The 16,030-nt window shown below is 34.2% G+C and overlaps 1 protein-coding gene across 1 annotated transcript; it reads left to right on the plus strand.

The window, feature by feature from the left end:
• The first annotated feature begins 789 nt into the window (after positions 1 to 789).
• On the plus strand, positions 790 to 1,403 carry LOC125855707 (premnaspirodiene oxygenase-like). The gene is made up of 2 exons (XM_049535443.1): positions 790 to 980; positions 1,172 to 1,403. Exons 1-2 carry the CDS (start codon positions 790 to 792, stop codon positions 1,401 to 1,403), a joined length of 423 nt encoding a protein of 140 aa, XP_049391400.1.
• The last annotated feature ends 14,627 nt before the right edge of the window (positions 1,404 to 16,030 follow it).

Consider the following 16,030-nt stretch of genomic DNA (forward strand, 5'->3'; position numbering starts at 1 on the left):
CTTACAACTAGGAGAAATTTCCGCGATTGCTGTATCTTCACCTGAAATGGCAAAAGAAATCATGAAAACTCAAGATGTTTGTTTTGCAACTAGGCCTCAAAGTATGACTGGAAGTATTATTTTTTACAATTATTCGGACATAGCATTATGTCCATATGGTGATTACTGGAGAAATATGGGCAGAATATGTGTCCTGGAACTTCTTAGTGCAAAGATGGTCAAATCATTTAACTCAATTCAACAAGAAGAGATGTCAAGTCTCGTCTCATCTATCATCAATTCTACGCCTGATGAGTAGATGGTAAACCTATCGAATAAAATTTTTTGGTTTACAGGTTCTGTAACTTGTAGATCGGCTTTTGGGAAAGTTGTTCATGATCAAGATAAGTTGATAATGTTGGTGAAAGAGGCTGTTTCGTTGTCTTCAGGATTCAACTTAACTGACTTGTTTCCTTCACATAAATGGCTTCATGGGATCAGTGGGATGAAGTCTAGGTTGTTGAAGGCCCATGAAAAGGTTGATGTGATTTTAGAGAAGCTCATTAATGAACATCGCGAAAATAGAGCAAATGGTAACAAAGGTAATGGTGAGTCTGGAGCTGAAGACTTGATTGATGTTGGAGAGTGGGGAATTTGGAATGCCAATCACAAATCAAAATATCAAAGCAGTTATTTTTGTAAGTTTTAGTACCTATAACTTTTGAATTTGATTTATTATGTTAGCTAGAGTTTTCAAGTTTGAATTAGGAAAAATTCGAAAAATATTTGATATTTTTCTACGTGTAGGAAATGGTCATGGCAGGAGCCGAAACATCATCGACAACACTTATTTGGGCATTCTCAGAAATGATAAAAAATCCAGTTGTTATGGCGAAAGCACAACTTGAAGTTAGAGAAACCTTAAAAGGAAAGAAGACATTTGAAGATATCGATACAGAGGAGTTGAAGTATTTGAAATTAGTGATTAAAGAAACACTAAGGTTACACCCCGCGGCTCCTCTATTAATCCCAAGGGAATGTAGAGAAGAAACACAAATTGATGGATACAACATACCTATCAAAACTAAAGTTATAGTGAATGCGTGGGCAATTGGAAGAGATTCTAGATATTGGCATAATGATCTAGAAAGCTTTATACCTGAGAGATTTGAGAATAGTTCTATGACTTTAGAGGAAATAACTTTGAGTTTATTCCGTTTGGTGCAGTAAGAAGAATGTGTCCAGGAAAGTTATCCGGTTTAGCTACTGTAGGGCATTCTTTAGCTAAGTTGTTGTATCACTTCGATTGGAAACTTCTTGATGGAGTTAGTGTTGATGATTTTGATATGACTGAAGCAGAAGGAGTAGCTGCCTGTAGAAAGAATGATCTTTGTTTGATTACTACTCCTTTTGATCTCTCTTAATGGTTAGTTACTACATGTTTATCTAATACGTAATTGCTATTATACACTTTTTGGTGTGTCTCAATTTATGTACGTCTTTTGAATTTCAATAATCAAACAAGTTTGTTTTTGTCTTTTATATATTTTGACCCGTTGTTAGTTATTGCGACTCATCCATATTTCTTAATTACGTAGTCTTTCAAAATGTGTATATTTTGTTTGAAGAACCTTATAGATTCTATGTTAGAATTCACGATCCAAATTAAGAAATTTATTTCTCGAAATTCAAATTTTGTGCCATGTAAATTAGGACAGAGGAGGTAATAACTTATTTCTCTTTTACATGGTATGTTTGTGAACAACATAAACTTACACTACTACTTTAAAGTCACAATTTCCTATTGAAAAATGTTCCGTGGCTATTCCCATTTGGTTGAATTGGTGAGAAAGAAAAAAAATAAGGACTGATCATATGAGAAGAATTACATCAAATTTTCCATATTTCAATGAAAATTTGTTTACCAATACATTTTTCTAGTGAGCTGATTATGAAAAATGAGTAGGAAAATCATGTTCTATAGTTCAAATTTTCTATTGATTTGCAGTGAGAAAAATCTTTATTTTTACTAGTGTTAGTTTTATCTTCGGGATATTATGGCTCAACTTGAAAACTAAAGGCATAATACATAAATATGTCATTTAACTTGGTCTCAAATGACATTTATGCTCTTTAACTTTGGATATGCACAAGTAGACACTTAAATTTGTATAAAATTGAACAAATAGACATATTCGTTCTACGTGATGTCCTGCATGACTATTTTGTGTCCAATGTGACGTCATATATGTACTATGCCACATATAATGCATAAATCTACTTGTTCAATTTTATACAAGTTTAAGTATCTACTTATGCACACCTAAAATTAGAAAGTAAAGATGATAACTTAAACCAAATTAAATGACATTTTTATATTCCCTCTGTCTAATAATAGTTGTCCACTATTGACTTGACACACCTTTTAAGAAATAATAAATAATAGGGGATAATATTACTATTTATTCTTTGACTTTATTAAATTTAATGCTTTGAGAAATGTGATAAATAGTACTTCATTTAATAGCAAGGGTAAAATAGACACAAAAGGTAAATTATCTCTTAATTTTTTAAACTGGACAAATATTGTTAGACAACTATTTTTAATATAATGGATAACTATTATTAAATAGAGGAATACTATATATAAAAAATAAAACAGAAATAACTGAACATATAGGTTTATGTAGTTTGTCAAGATTGGTGTGCCATGACTCTTCTGCTACCTATTATTTAACAGGAAATTAGGAACCTTTAGAATATGGATGGATGCTGTCAAGTCAGGTGTGCCATAAATTGAGAAAATGACATAAATAGTCCCTTAGCTATATGAGTAGGTCTAAAATGGTCCCTTAATTATAACTTAACGGATTTAGTTCTTTAACTTTTCAAAAATTTATCAGCTTTAGTCCCTTAACTATAAACTTACCGGTTTTAGTCCCTTAACTATAAACTTATCGATTTTAGTCCTTTAAGTATTCAAAAACTTATCAGGTTTGGTCTTTGTCCATTTTTAAATACAAATAGCTTAGGCTTATATTAACGAAATTCATGCCTCGAGAAATTAAATCCTTTAGCAACTTTTTCTGTTGTTTCTCTCTCTCCGCTACTTTTTCTTCAAATTAACCTTATGCGAAGAATCTTAACCTCAACGATTTAAAATAAACTTCATGAGGAAAGAAAATATAAGGCATAATTTTATTTAACAAAGGATAAAATAAAGCATATTATTGCTACTAATGGCTTGTATATGCTAAAATTTATTATACAATGAAAAAAATATTACCCGTTAAATCCAAAGTTTGTCCTCCAACGACTTCATTGAACGAAATTTGTTTAATTTTTCAGAAATTGAAATTAATAAAATGGTAGATTTGCAATTTTCTTAATTTTTTTTAAAAAATAGATCAATTTTATTATTCTATTCATTTTATTTTACGTCAAGAAATTTTAGTAAATTAAATAAAATCCGCACTGATTAGCATATTCAAGTGCGGATTCAAGTCATTAACAACAATTATATGCTTAAGTTTATTCTCCATTGAATAAAATTAGACTTATATCTTCTTTCATCATTAATTTTATTTTGAATTGTTGACATTATTGTTCTTTTCATAAGAGTAGTTCGAAGAAAATAAAGGCGAGGACAGAGAAACAACTTAAAAAATGGATTAAAGATTTAATTTTACGAAGATTTCTGTTAATATTAACCTAAGCAATTTGTATTAAATAAATGGACAAAGACCAAACCTGATAAGTTTTTGTAACACCCCGTAACTAGAAAGAATATAAAAATCTGGAAAATTTGTTAAGTACGTTAAGTTGGATTTTTGGTCAACTTCAAACGACCATAAAAATCCTAGCTCAGGATGAGTTAGGTATTTTTCCAGATATCGTAGCAAAGATCTTGGAATAATCTTTCCAACGCCACCAAGTTTGTGCATTTTCGAGTTCGTATGAGTGAGATATGACCATTTGAAGTTGGGCTGTTCAAATAAGGAAAGTCTAAAACCGGATTTTGGAAGGGTATTCTAGTCTTTTCCTTACCCAATTATTTTAATTCTTTTTTAGGAGTTTAATTGGGGTCAAATCAAAATTTGGTCAGTTTAGAAAATTGAAAATTTAAGCTAGGGCTTGGAGAAAGGAGAAAAGAGGAGAAAGAAGGAGAAAAGGAAAGATTCGTCAAGAATGTTCGAGTTTGGTCATGGATTTCGCCAAGGATTAAATCCTATGAGGTATGTGAGTTCACATAGCCTTGGGTTCATTCACCCACGTGCCAAGCATGTTTAATTCAACATGATTTTCGTCCTAAAAGATTGAGAATTTGATGTTTTTGAGTTGTGTTCTTGAAGTGTTTTCCTTCTTGAACTTATATGGGATTGATGGATTTTCTTGAGATGTTTTAGAGATGTTAAGAGTTGGTTCGAGTTAGATTCTAGTGTACATGTTTTGGGTATCTGAATCTAAGAAGATATTGAGAAAATGAATTGGGTTTAATCGAATTAAGGTCAGAAATCGAGAAGAAAAATTAGTCAGTTTGCACCAGGGGAGGGTATGGCGCGGCGCGCCCCATTTGCGCCAGAGAGGCTGGGGCGGCGCGCCAGCAGTGTGCCAGAAACGAACCCCAGTAACTTAGGGGCTGGCGCGGTGCACTAGGGACGCGCCCGGGTTGTCTGCCCCCACCCATTTTTCATCGTTTCGCTCGTTTAAGTTCTTCTAAAGTGTGCTAACACTTCCTATTGATTCTAACTACTCTAAATGACTTCTAAACATCTAGAAATCATCCAGAAACATGAATCATAACCTTGAATCCATAAATTCAAATTCAAGAAAAGTTAAGAGCGAAGCCTATGAAGTTCTTAGAGTCCTTTCAAGAAGTCTTTTGCAAGTGCTTTTAACTTTGTTTTAAGACTTAAAGTTCAAGTTGAGTAAAGAGTAAGAAGTAAAGAATGAAGTTCATTTCTTCAAAGATTATAAGGGAACTAAGTATTCCCAAGTATTTAAAAATGTTTTCACATTTGAACAAGAATGGAAACACCGATTTCCAAGAAGAGCTTTTAAGCTAAGTTTTGAGTAATTATCTCAAATCAAAGAAAGAAGTTTTGTTTTAAAAACATATGAGCTAAGTATATTTTTGGGAGTAGTATTGAGCACCGATATGGGGATGCGAGTCCATAATAACTCAATTCTCCATAAACCATGTAGCCATCATGGGTAATAAATGATCATACTTTTTAGATGATTCCTTAAGTGCTTTTTTAGCATAGACTAGTAGATCCACTTAGTTAATGCGTTCTATATGACGGCAAAGTATAGGCAAGTTCTGGCAGCGTGGGCAAGACACTGTATCACCACTTAGGCTTATAGTGGTTTTATCGGTTACAGAAACTCCCACAGAAACTATATTACTTTATTATACGACTACAATTGAGTTTGTTATTGCATTTCTTTAACGAACTAAGTTGCTTTCTACTGTTTTAAAAGCTTTCTATATATTGCATGTGTATTGTTGCTTTATATTGAGTTAAGTTATTTATGAGTTGAGTAAAGCCAAGGTAAATGTTTCTTTCAGATTCCCTTCAAGCTTATGTTATGTTTAGTTTTCCCCTTGCATACTCGTACATTCAATGTACTGATGCCATTTGGCCTGCATCGTTGTTATGATGCAGACACAGGTAACCAATATCATCATCCAACTCCTCGTTGATCCAGTTGAGCACTCAGAGTCTGTTGGTGAGCCTCTTTGTTTTTCGGAAAGCTCCTTTTACATTGCTTTCTAGTATTTCAGTTGTTAGGATGATCGGGGGTCTTTTCCCGACATCCCTCTTTGTTTTAGAGGCTTCATAGATGGATAGTTATAGTTCTTTAGTTTTATTCATTTCAGTTGTATACATTTAAGACTTGAGTTGTCATTTTGACTAAGTTATTATCTCTTAAGTTATTGCATGAGTTATGTTTCTTATGTTTAAGTCTTCCACTAAGTAAGTATGCCAGGTCAAGGGTTCGCTTGGGGCCAACAATGATTCTCGAGTGCCAGCCCCTCCCAAGGTGTAGGCTCGGGGCGTGACAATTTTTAATACTTAAAGGACTAGAATCGGTATGTTTATAGTTAAGGGACTAAAATCGGTAAGTGTATAGTTAAGAGACCAAAGTTGATAAGTTTTTGAATAGTTAAAGGACTAAATCCATTAAGTGTATAGTTAATGGACTATTTTAGACCTATTCCTATAGTTAAGGGACTATTTATGCCATTTTCTCACCATAAATTTTGTACCACAAATTAGGTTAAAGATTTGGATAAATATCTTACAGTCATTTTTATCTATGTACTTTTAAAAAAAAATCATATTTATTTTCATATTATACTTTTTTGATATTTTTATCCTTACCATTTGAAATTAAACCAAAAATATATATATTTAATTTTTTTAATTATAATATTTTTAATTATCTTTTGAGTATTAATTATATCAATTTATGCTTATGCAACAATTGTGTTCTTCTATGTAAGAAGAAGACTTATTGCATAGAATGGATCTCAAAAGCATCATTGTGCGACTTGCACTCTCAGAATTTAGATTCAACCCATTAAGTCCATTTGTTTCTTTTTAAAAATAGCCTCAGAATGAATCTGAAGAATTTGAACGAATCAGATCTGAGAGTGTAACACCCCGTATCCGAAAATAGAGATTTCAGATTTTTGGTGTTACAGGTGGCACTCATGGACACCATCCATGGACCGTAGATGGACTCACGGTCCGTCCTGCAGGTCCGTGGTTCATGATAGAAAACTTCCCCAGAACTCAGTCAGAAAATTTGGCTAAGTCCCGACTCATGGACAGACCCACGGTCCGTAGATCAGACCACGGTCCGTGGTCTGTGTCCGTGGATCGAGACTTCCCTTACCCAGCCTCTGACACAAACTATGGTCGACCAGCATGGACCATCATTCGTTCCACGGTCCGTAGGTCTGACCGTAGATGAGGATCAGCAACCAGTTAGTTGAAAAATATTGATGGGTCAACTTCAGATGGTCATAACTCTTAGAACAAAATGAATTATGTGTACCATGACCTATGGTTAGATAGATAATTGAATTATCTTTCCAACGCCACTGAGTTTGCTAAATTCCAACCTACGAGTAAAACGTTATGCCTGTTTTAGTGAAGACCTGTCGGGCAGACTCGACCTACGGACCCAATCGACGGACCGTCAATTGATTGACGGACCGTAGGTCCATTCCGTCAGTCACTCCGACAGCAGTTAATTCAGGGGTCTTTTGGTCTTTTCCCATTTCGTTTAACCCCTTAGATACGTCGTTTAAATCCTAAATCATGAGGTTTTAATTAGTTTAAGCCTAGAAACATAACTAGAACTTATCCAAGTCAATTCATTAATCAAAACTTAGAAAAGTAGAAGCAAGAGAGGAGAAAGAGGTCAAGAACCCTAGTTCAAGAACGCAGCGAGGTTCCTTCAGTTCCAGCCCCAAAATCGAAAGATTTCTCATTGGAATTCGTCACCAGGTATGGGGGATTTCACTAGTGGGTTCCTTTCGCCCATTAGGTCCCTAGAATTCAGTCAGATTCTTGATTCCATGATTATGAACAGACCTAGGGTTTCTAGAATTTGAACAGATCATCATGAATTAGTTATTTAAATGTTCCAAATCAGATTATCATGTTATTGCTCAGTTTCTTACATAAACTTCAGAACCCTAGCTATGTATTTCATTAGTTCTTGAATTACACATGCTAGGTCAGATATTTCAGTTATTCAGATATACATGCTCCAGTTTTATCCCACATTGTCAGTATATTTCAGTATAAACCCTATTTTGAGTTATTCAGTATTTTAGTCATAATATATTCAGTTATACATGCCTCAGTTTATGAATACATCATTATCAGATTAATTGTTGCATTCTCAGTTTGCATGTTCAGTTTCGAGCTATCCAGTATTTACAGAAACTCAGTCATAATGTGTTAACCACTTAATCTATTGGGAGTAGCATAATACCGAGTTGGACTAGGGTTTCAGCGTACCCATATAGTTCCAGAACTACGAGCCACGTAGGTGTAAGTCCCCTCTGTGGGCAGCATCAGTTTAGTGATCACGCCAGCATGCCTCTATACCTCTGGCAGGGTATATTGGGTCCTCTCGATGGGGCGTATACATCGGAGTCCACATTTAGCTCATGTGGTTTTATGTCGATTATTAGTAGCTCCCACAGTTCAGTCAGATTCTTTTGCATTGACCATATTTTAGTACAGTCAGTATTCAGTCTCAGCATGTTATAAATTTGGTCATTGCATTCAGTTAGCTCAGTATTCAGTATTTTCAGTATCTATATCATGTCCAGATTATTTCATTGCTTTATTGCTTTGTTCAGTTATATGTTATTTCAGCTTTACTCTATCCTGCATGCTCAGTACCTTTCAAGTACTGACACATACGTGCACTACATCTTCTCGTGATGTAGGTTCAGGTTCTCAGCATCCAGATCATGCTTAGATCGGTTCTCGATCTCCAGTTCAGCAGAATCAGTTGGTGAGTCCTCATTCTCCGAGGACAATAGTCATGAGTTTCTTTTCAGTATTTAGTCCTTTAGTTTCAGTTTTGCTAGACTTAGTTGGGGCCTGTCCCAACATTTTCTAGTCAGTTAGAGGCTATTTTCAGACATAGATATATTCAACTTAGTATTGAGTTAGTATCTTCTTTGTATTAAACTCATCAGATTTGATATATCTCAGTTATAGTATATGGGTATTCCCCATCTTTTTCATTTTATTTATGATTTAGCTTCCGCATCAGTTTATTATCTTTAGTATGCTCATGATCATGCCAGCAGGGTTAGCTTGGGATCACTTGTGGTCCTAGGTCCCGTGTCCGCGTCTCGGGGGTAGCTCGGGGCGAGACAGAGAGAGTCTTAACAACATTCAGACTTATTTAATACGCGTGAAAAAAAATTGACATCACCTCTCCCTCTCATTGCGTGACTTGCTCTCTCTCTACAAACTTTCTTCCTCTCTTTTCTCAACCTAACATTAATTTTTTTCCCTCTTGAATTGGTAAGTTCTCATAATCTATACAAGTATTTTCTTATATTAACAATTTTTATTGGTTGTATTGATTTTTTTCAAGAACTCTTGTTGTAATAATATTTTTTGGTGTATTGATGTTTGTCAAGAACTCAAGATTTTTGAGTAAAAATAGTAGTCATGATTAATAACAACTACCATATATACATAAATGGGGTCTCTTATGAAAATGTAATTTGTTTAGGCCAATGACATTGAAGACTTCACCTCTACCCTTCCAAGTTTGTGTACAATTTTTTTTTAGGCTGTATTGCAACAGGAGTTCATGATTGGAGTCCAAGTTATACATATATCTAGTTGGTGATAAAAATGATGGAGCTCCTAATAATTCTTCATCCCAATCTTCAGTTCGGTTGAAGAAAAGTTTTGAAGAAGAAATTGATGAGAAGATGAGTACTGCTTTGGATTTATTGATTAAAAATAGTACAACTAGCTTTGAAGAATGCAAAGAAAAAATTATATGAAATTGGATGCCAAGAACCATTATACAGTACAATTGTTAGTATATTTTGTGAAAGTGACAACTACAAAAAAGCATGATGACGCTACGGGTTCACAAGTTGGAGAAATGGATTAAGATCATCCAAAAAAAATTAGAAATTCTTTAATTTTTTTGACTAGTTAGAATATATGTTAGGCTTTGATGATGTGAAACCTTCTTTATTATTTTTTGACCAATATCTATCATAATTTTTTGATATTATATTATGCCTATGCAATTTCGTGATATATTTTCTTATTAAAGATTTTTAAGTTGAATTCTTAAAAGAAATCACATTACAATAATGTTTATATCGATATATAATTTTTTTTGCATATAACATAATTTATTTTAATCAAATATAAATATTTAAAATATTATTTTTATTAAAAAGTAATACTTTTTTGTTGAAATGAAACTCTTATAATAATTTATGATGTTTAATCTCATATGCACATTCAGATATTGAAAACAAACAATTTTATTCATTCAATGTTCAGATCTAGAGACATCATCTTAATATTTAGATGTGCATTCAGATCTAGACATCTAAATCTTAATGCACATCTTAATAGTCAGATGTTTATTCAGATTCAGATGTTTTAATCTTAATGGAAACAAATGAGGCCTTAATGGCTGAATCTGAATGATTAAGATTTAGACCTTCATTAAGTACAAACAAATGAGGCCTTAAAAAGATCAAAGAAATTTGGATCCGACTTCCAATTCTTCCCTTCTACTCTATTTGACTTATATTTCATGATGCCAAAATAAAATAATATGAAGATAAAAAAATTCAAAGTAGAAATAAATTAAACGGAAGAAAAGAAAAGAAAAAAGAGGAGGGAGACAAGTGGGGAACATAGCAGCAAGCCAGTGGCCATCAATTTGTCACTAGAAATTTGGTCGATCGCACTATTTGGCCTGATATTTTAAAAGTTGTTTTGGATTTTATTATTTTATTTGAGACTTTTTTTTTTATATTTATAAATAGTCTATAAATATCTTTTGAAAAGAGAGTTTGAGAGGAGTTGTGTGAAGCAAGGCGAAAAATTTGGTAATTGTTATAAGATAATATATATAGAAGGTAGGAGTGTATTTGTAATCCTTCTAACTCATGAAGGAAATCTTTAAAGTCATGCCTAAATCCTAAAAGGACATCCACATTTCATTATTTTCAACACTCCCCCTTGATGTCCATGTACAAAGGAATTCTAGAAGAAGAAGAGAGAGTGTACATAGTTATTCTTAATATGCATTGTTTTGCTGTCTCGTTAAAAACCTTACCAAGAAAAATTATGCGGGACAAAAATCTCGGTTAAGGGAAAAAGAGTGCAACTCATATTTATTCCCCCTGATGAAAATATTATTTAATATCTTGAAGACGAAACATTCCAATTTTGTATCTCAATTTCTCAAAGGTTGAAGTTGACAATGACTTAGTAAACATATTTGTTAAATTATCACTTGAGCTAACTTGCTGAACATCTATATCATCCTTCTTATGATGATCATGAAAAAGAATTTTGGTGAAATGTGCTTTGTTTTGTCTCCTTTAATGTATCCTCCCTTTAGTTAATCTATACATGCAACATTGTCTTCATACAATATTATTGGAACATCTCCTTCAAAGAAAGGCCACACGTTTCTTGAATGTGTTGAGCTGTTGAACTTAACCAACACATTCTCGACTTGCTTCATGAATGGCTATTATCTCTGCATGTTTTGAAGAAGTGACAACCATATATTGTTTTGTTGAACGTCATGATATAGTTGTACCACTGCATGTAAATAAATAGCTTGTCTGCTATCGACCTTTATGGGGATCAAACAAATATCATGCATCTGCATAATCAATCAAGTGTGACTTGGATTCATTTGAGTAAAACAATCTCATATCAATGGTCCCTTAGAGGTATATAAATATATGCTTAATTCAATTCCAGTGTCTTCGTGTTGGAGAAGAACTAAACTTTGCTACCGAGAAAGCTATATCTGATCTAGAATTATTGACAAGATACATTAATGCACCAATTACACTAAGATATGATATTTCAGCACCAACAAGTTCTCCTTCATTTTTCATAAGGTCGGAATAAATCTTTATTAATATCAAGAAATCTTCTCTTAGTACAAATATCTTGGTCGAGAGATAGTTGTACTAAGAGACGATTCATGATAAATAGAGATTAATTAGGAGATATTATAGCGAGATGGAATTCGACAATTGGGAAAATCATAAATTTGTGCCTACTAAATTTTAAAGTCAACCCATTCTTTTTAGTTGATAATTTTATTGCTTTAATATTTGTTAGTTAAATTGTTAGAAGAAAGAATCTTAATCTTTAAAACTAAATAATTACTTAAATCCACTTTCTTAGTGATATTGAATAGTTATAGGTAAATGTTAATTCTATGTGGGATTCGACTCCAAATTTAAAAACTGAATTATATTTGTAGCGGTTGCTTATCCTTTTTAGGACGATTTAGTTGTGGTTTGTCAATATTACTAGGATAGTGTTTGTCCCCAATATACACGCAAGTGTACGTGGTCGCACAAGTAGTTTAGATTCTTTAAGAAACGAGTTATCGTTTCCAAGGGACTTATGATGAATTTATATTTAACACTTAATTCTACAACTAAAAGTAAAAGCAACAGTTTCAAGAGTTGATGATTGATTGTTAACTACGACTACTTTAGCAATAAATAAAAGTAACCAAGATTGAACGACTTAAATATGATGTTTCAAGCAAGTAAAAGACAATTCCAAGGCTGCAACATGTATTGAATCTCATGTATCGTATTATTGGCTTAGAACTAATTTCTGTTGTCAAGTTACTGGTTTATAGGGTTAATTGTATGAGTCGGGCTACACACTTCTAGTCGCCTACTCCAGTTAGCTATCTAACTACATCGTTGAGTGGGGATTAATATACTAACTGGCGAGCATTTATATTTCATCCTATTTCGTAACCAAGCAAGTTGTTCGTCCGGGCGTCACTCCTAAACACAAATCACCTCAATCAAACGAGCTCTCTATATTCTCTTATTTAATCTCTCCTCTCTCAATTTTAAGATTAGACAACATACTTATCTTATAGTGATCAATCATAAAATACTAATACAAGAATATAGAAGTAACTTGTAATGACAACCAAGAATTAATTCATAAAGCCTTTTAATAATCAACAATCCATTCGTAGCTACATCCCCATAACTAGGACATTTAGCCACTCATGCTATTAGAAAACAAGAAAGTACAATAGTTCATGCAATTTTCAGAAAATAGAAGAGTTAAAGGATTAAAACCTATTACAAACTTGAATTCTTGCTCTTGCCCACTAAATCAATAGTCGAACCCTAATTATGGAACCCTAAGGGTCATTTATAATGGTAGGAAAATTAGAGCCAAAGTCTTTTCCAATTAGGAATCCCTTTTTAACACTTTTAAGTTGGAAAAGTCAGGATCCCACTGGCGTTTCGCGCCTAGCATCGCGCCCAAACCTTACCTCTGAAGCTTTCACCTGGCACGTCGCGCCTCTCAGCGCGCCTGAGAGACCTCTCTGAATGTTGGTCCTTGGCATCTCGTGCCTAGCAGTGCGCCTGGCCCTGGGGCCTTCATCCTTAGTCGTTCTTCATGCTCTTTTGCATCTCTTTTCTTCAAGTTAACTCCAATTCCCTTGAGAGTTCCTGAAACAACTAATCATGTGTGTAAGTGCAGAATCATCACAAGTTACACAAAAAATTAATCTAATGACTAGAGATCATTCTTCAATCTAATCGACTCATGGGAAAATATTGACAACTTAGGCATATAATATGCCTAAGATCACCACCCCACACTTAGAATTTTGTTTGTCCTCAAACAATCTCTACACCATCATCTCTTTTTCACAACCCTTGGATTTTTCAACCCACCTCAAAGCCAACCAAACATTTTCAATCATGTTCTTGTAGTTCACAATGGATGCAACAATTCACAACATTTACACCAAGTATGACACATGCTCATAGAATGACCCTTTTATTATTTTTTCGGGCTAATGCAAATTCATACAAACACACCAATTAGATAATCCTACACATGCCATGAATGCCCTCACTTGTTTATATTTAGTAAAGCCTGCCACTCAAACAATTTCAAACTCAACAAGGCCTATTTTTTTAAACAATCAACTCACTCTCACAAAAGAAATTCTTACTTTCCTCAACATACCATAAGCTTGCCCATACTGTGCTCTTACTTTCACATTATACTTCTCAAGGAATCAAGAGGACTTCATTTGGTTGTAATGTCGGCTTAAGGAAAGGGATGGACTATTTGGGAATCATTTTTTAGTGACTACACCTCCCTAATGCACATGTTATTATTTTCCCAACAATCTCTTTCATAGTTTTTCCTTCCTCCTAGTGTACACTTCATGACTATATACCCCCTTTGTTGCTCCATATTTGCCCTTTATTTCTTTTTTATCAAATTCTCTTTTTTTTCATGCCTTTGCACTAGCCATCCAAACTCTGGATTTTAACATCCGAGTAAGGTACACATTATCCTTGATAAGATCAGGGCCAATGTTTCGAGCATAGTTCTAAATTAGCCACCCTCAATTTTAGTCGAGGTGCACATTGTCACTAAGGACCAGGGCCAAAACAAAATTTTCTTTTCCACACAATGTAACAATTAACCCTTACTTTATCAACCAACAATTTTCAACCCTTCTTCTTAACATAGTGCATTAAGGATTTTTATAGGACCAAAAGGCTTGGTATCAAACAAACGAGTTTCGGCTTATCATGTGGTTTATCAATAAACAAGGCTAAAGGCTCAATGGGGCTTCACTAGGGATAATATCAATGGTAGGCATACAAGTAGAGTCAAGAATTGGTTAATTAAAAGAAACGCCTCAATCACATTCCCTAAGTCATACAAGCTACTAATTCAACATATACAAGGCAAGTTCTAGCTATCAAGTTAAGCAAGAACCAATCAATTTTCACCACACATGGCATCATGACACATATAAGGATATATCAACTAACATGCTCATACAATTTGCATTACAGTATCACTACACAATTAAGCCCATTTTCATATTATTTTAAGTCAAAACTTAAGAACACATGCTAGTTACAAGGTCAACAATCTATTGCATTTTTCCAAATATGACTACCCATGACATTTGGCTAACTTANTACAATTTGCATTACAGTATCACTACACAATTAAGCCCATTTTCATATTATTTTGAGTCAAAACTTAAGAACACATGCTAGTTACAAGGTCAACAATCTATTGCATTTTTCCAAATATGACTACCCATGACATTTGGCTAACTTATTCGGACATAGCTTCAAAAGACCAAGGTTGGTTTCTCAATCCTACTCTTCTATGTGACTAATTTTCCCTTAAGATGGTTGTCATCCATCCATCATTGGGAACCGTCACTCCTAAGACTCAATAAAGCAATAAACTAATCCTATTTGGTTCAAAGGGATAATCCTCAGTAAAAGTACTATAAACAAACTCTGAGAAACCCAAAATAAAAAAAAATTAAACTAAAAACTAACACTAGACTCGATAAATCAGTAAACAACTATATACAACAGAGAATATTACCCCACCCCATACTTTAAAAAAAAAAACTGTCCTCAGTGCACAAATAAAACAAAGTATAAGGTTAGGACTACTCCCTGGTGTGACTCTTGCCACTTTGCCAGTCCAATTTTGCAGCTAAGTGGGCGTGGAGGTTTCTAGAGTTGAAGAGAGGCTTACGGAAAACTCTATAATACCTTGGATATTTCAAGAAAGCCTTAGAAAATCCTAGATAATGTAGAATTCTCTAGAAAAGGAACCAATTTGTAAATATCTTAGGGACTTCTAAAGTAATTTTAATTGCACTTTAGTCTTTAGATGATAGTATAAATAGAGGTGCCAACCATTTGCAAGGCATCACTCAAGTGTAAAGCAATCTTCCAAAAGCAATACAAAAGCCTTCTTCCAAAGCTCTCTTGTTCTTTCTAAAGTCTTTCCTTTTCATTCTCTTAGCGATCTTAATCTTAAAAGGCTTGCTTGAGCTTGCAAGATCTTGAAAGAATAATGAGTAAGTTGTCAAGCGCCGCACGAAGCTTTAGTAAAAACTCTAAGTCCGTGACAACGTGGTATCAGAGCTAGGTTTGATACTAAGGGAATGGCAACCGAAAGAGATGTGAATGCCGCTAGCACCACCAACGTCCGTTCAGATGGTGGAAAAATAACCGCAAGGGAAAGAAGCACCAAAAGAGTCATGAAGAAATGTTGTTGGATCCCACACCAAGCGAGGCGCTAACATCTCATCCACCCTCGACCACCGAAGCAAGTGATGATGAACTTGACGAGGAGGCCATTGACGTCACCGCAGGAGAAGAGTGGGTTGCAAGGGTCGAAGTGGCGAGGCAGGCCGTGGAGATATTAGGCCGGCGTATGAATGTGGC

Source organism: Solanum stenotomum, chromosome 2 (genome assembly GCF_019186545.1).
Source record: "Solanum stenotomum isolate F172 chromosome 2, ASM1918654v1, whole genome shotgun sequence".
Lineage (NCBI taxonomy): Eukaryota > Viridiplantae > Streptophyta > Magnoliopsida > Solanales > Solanaceae > Solanum > Solanum stenotomum.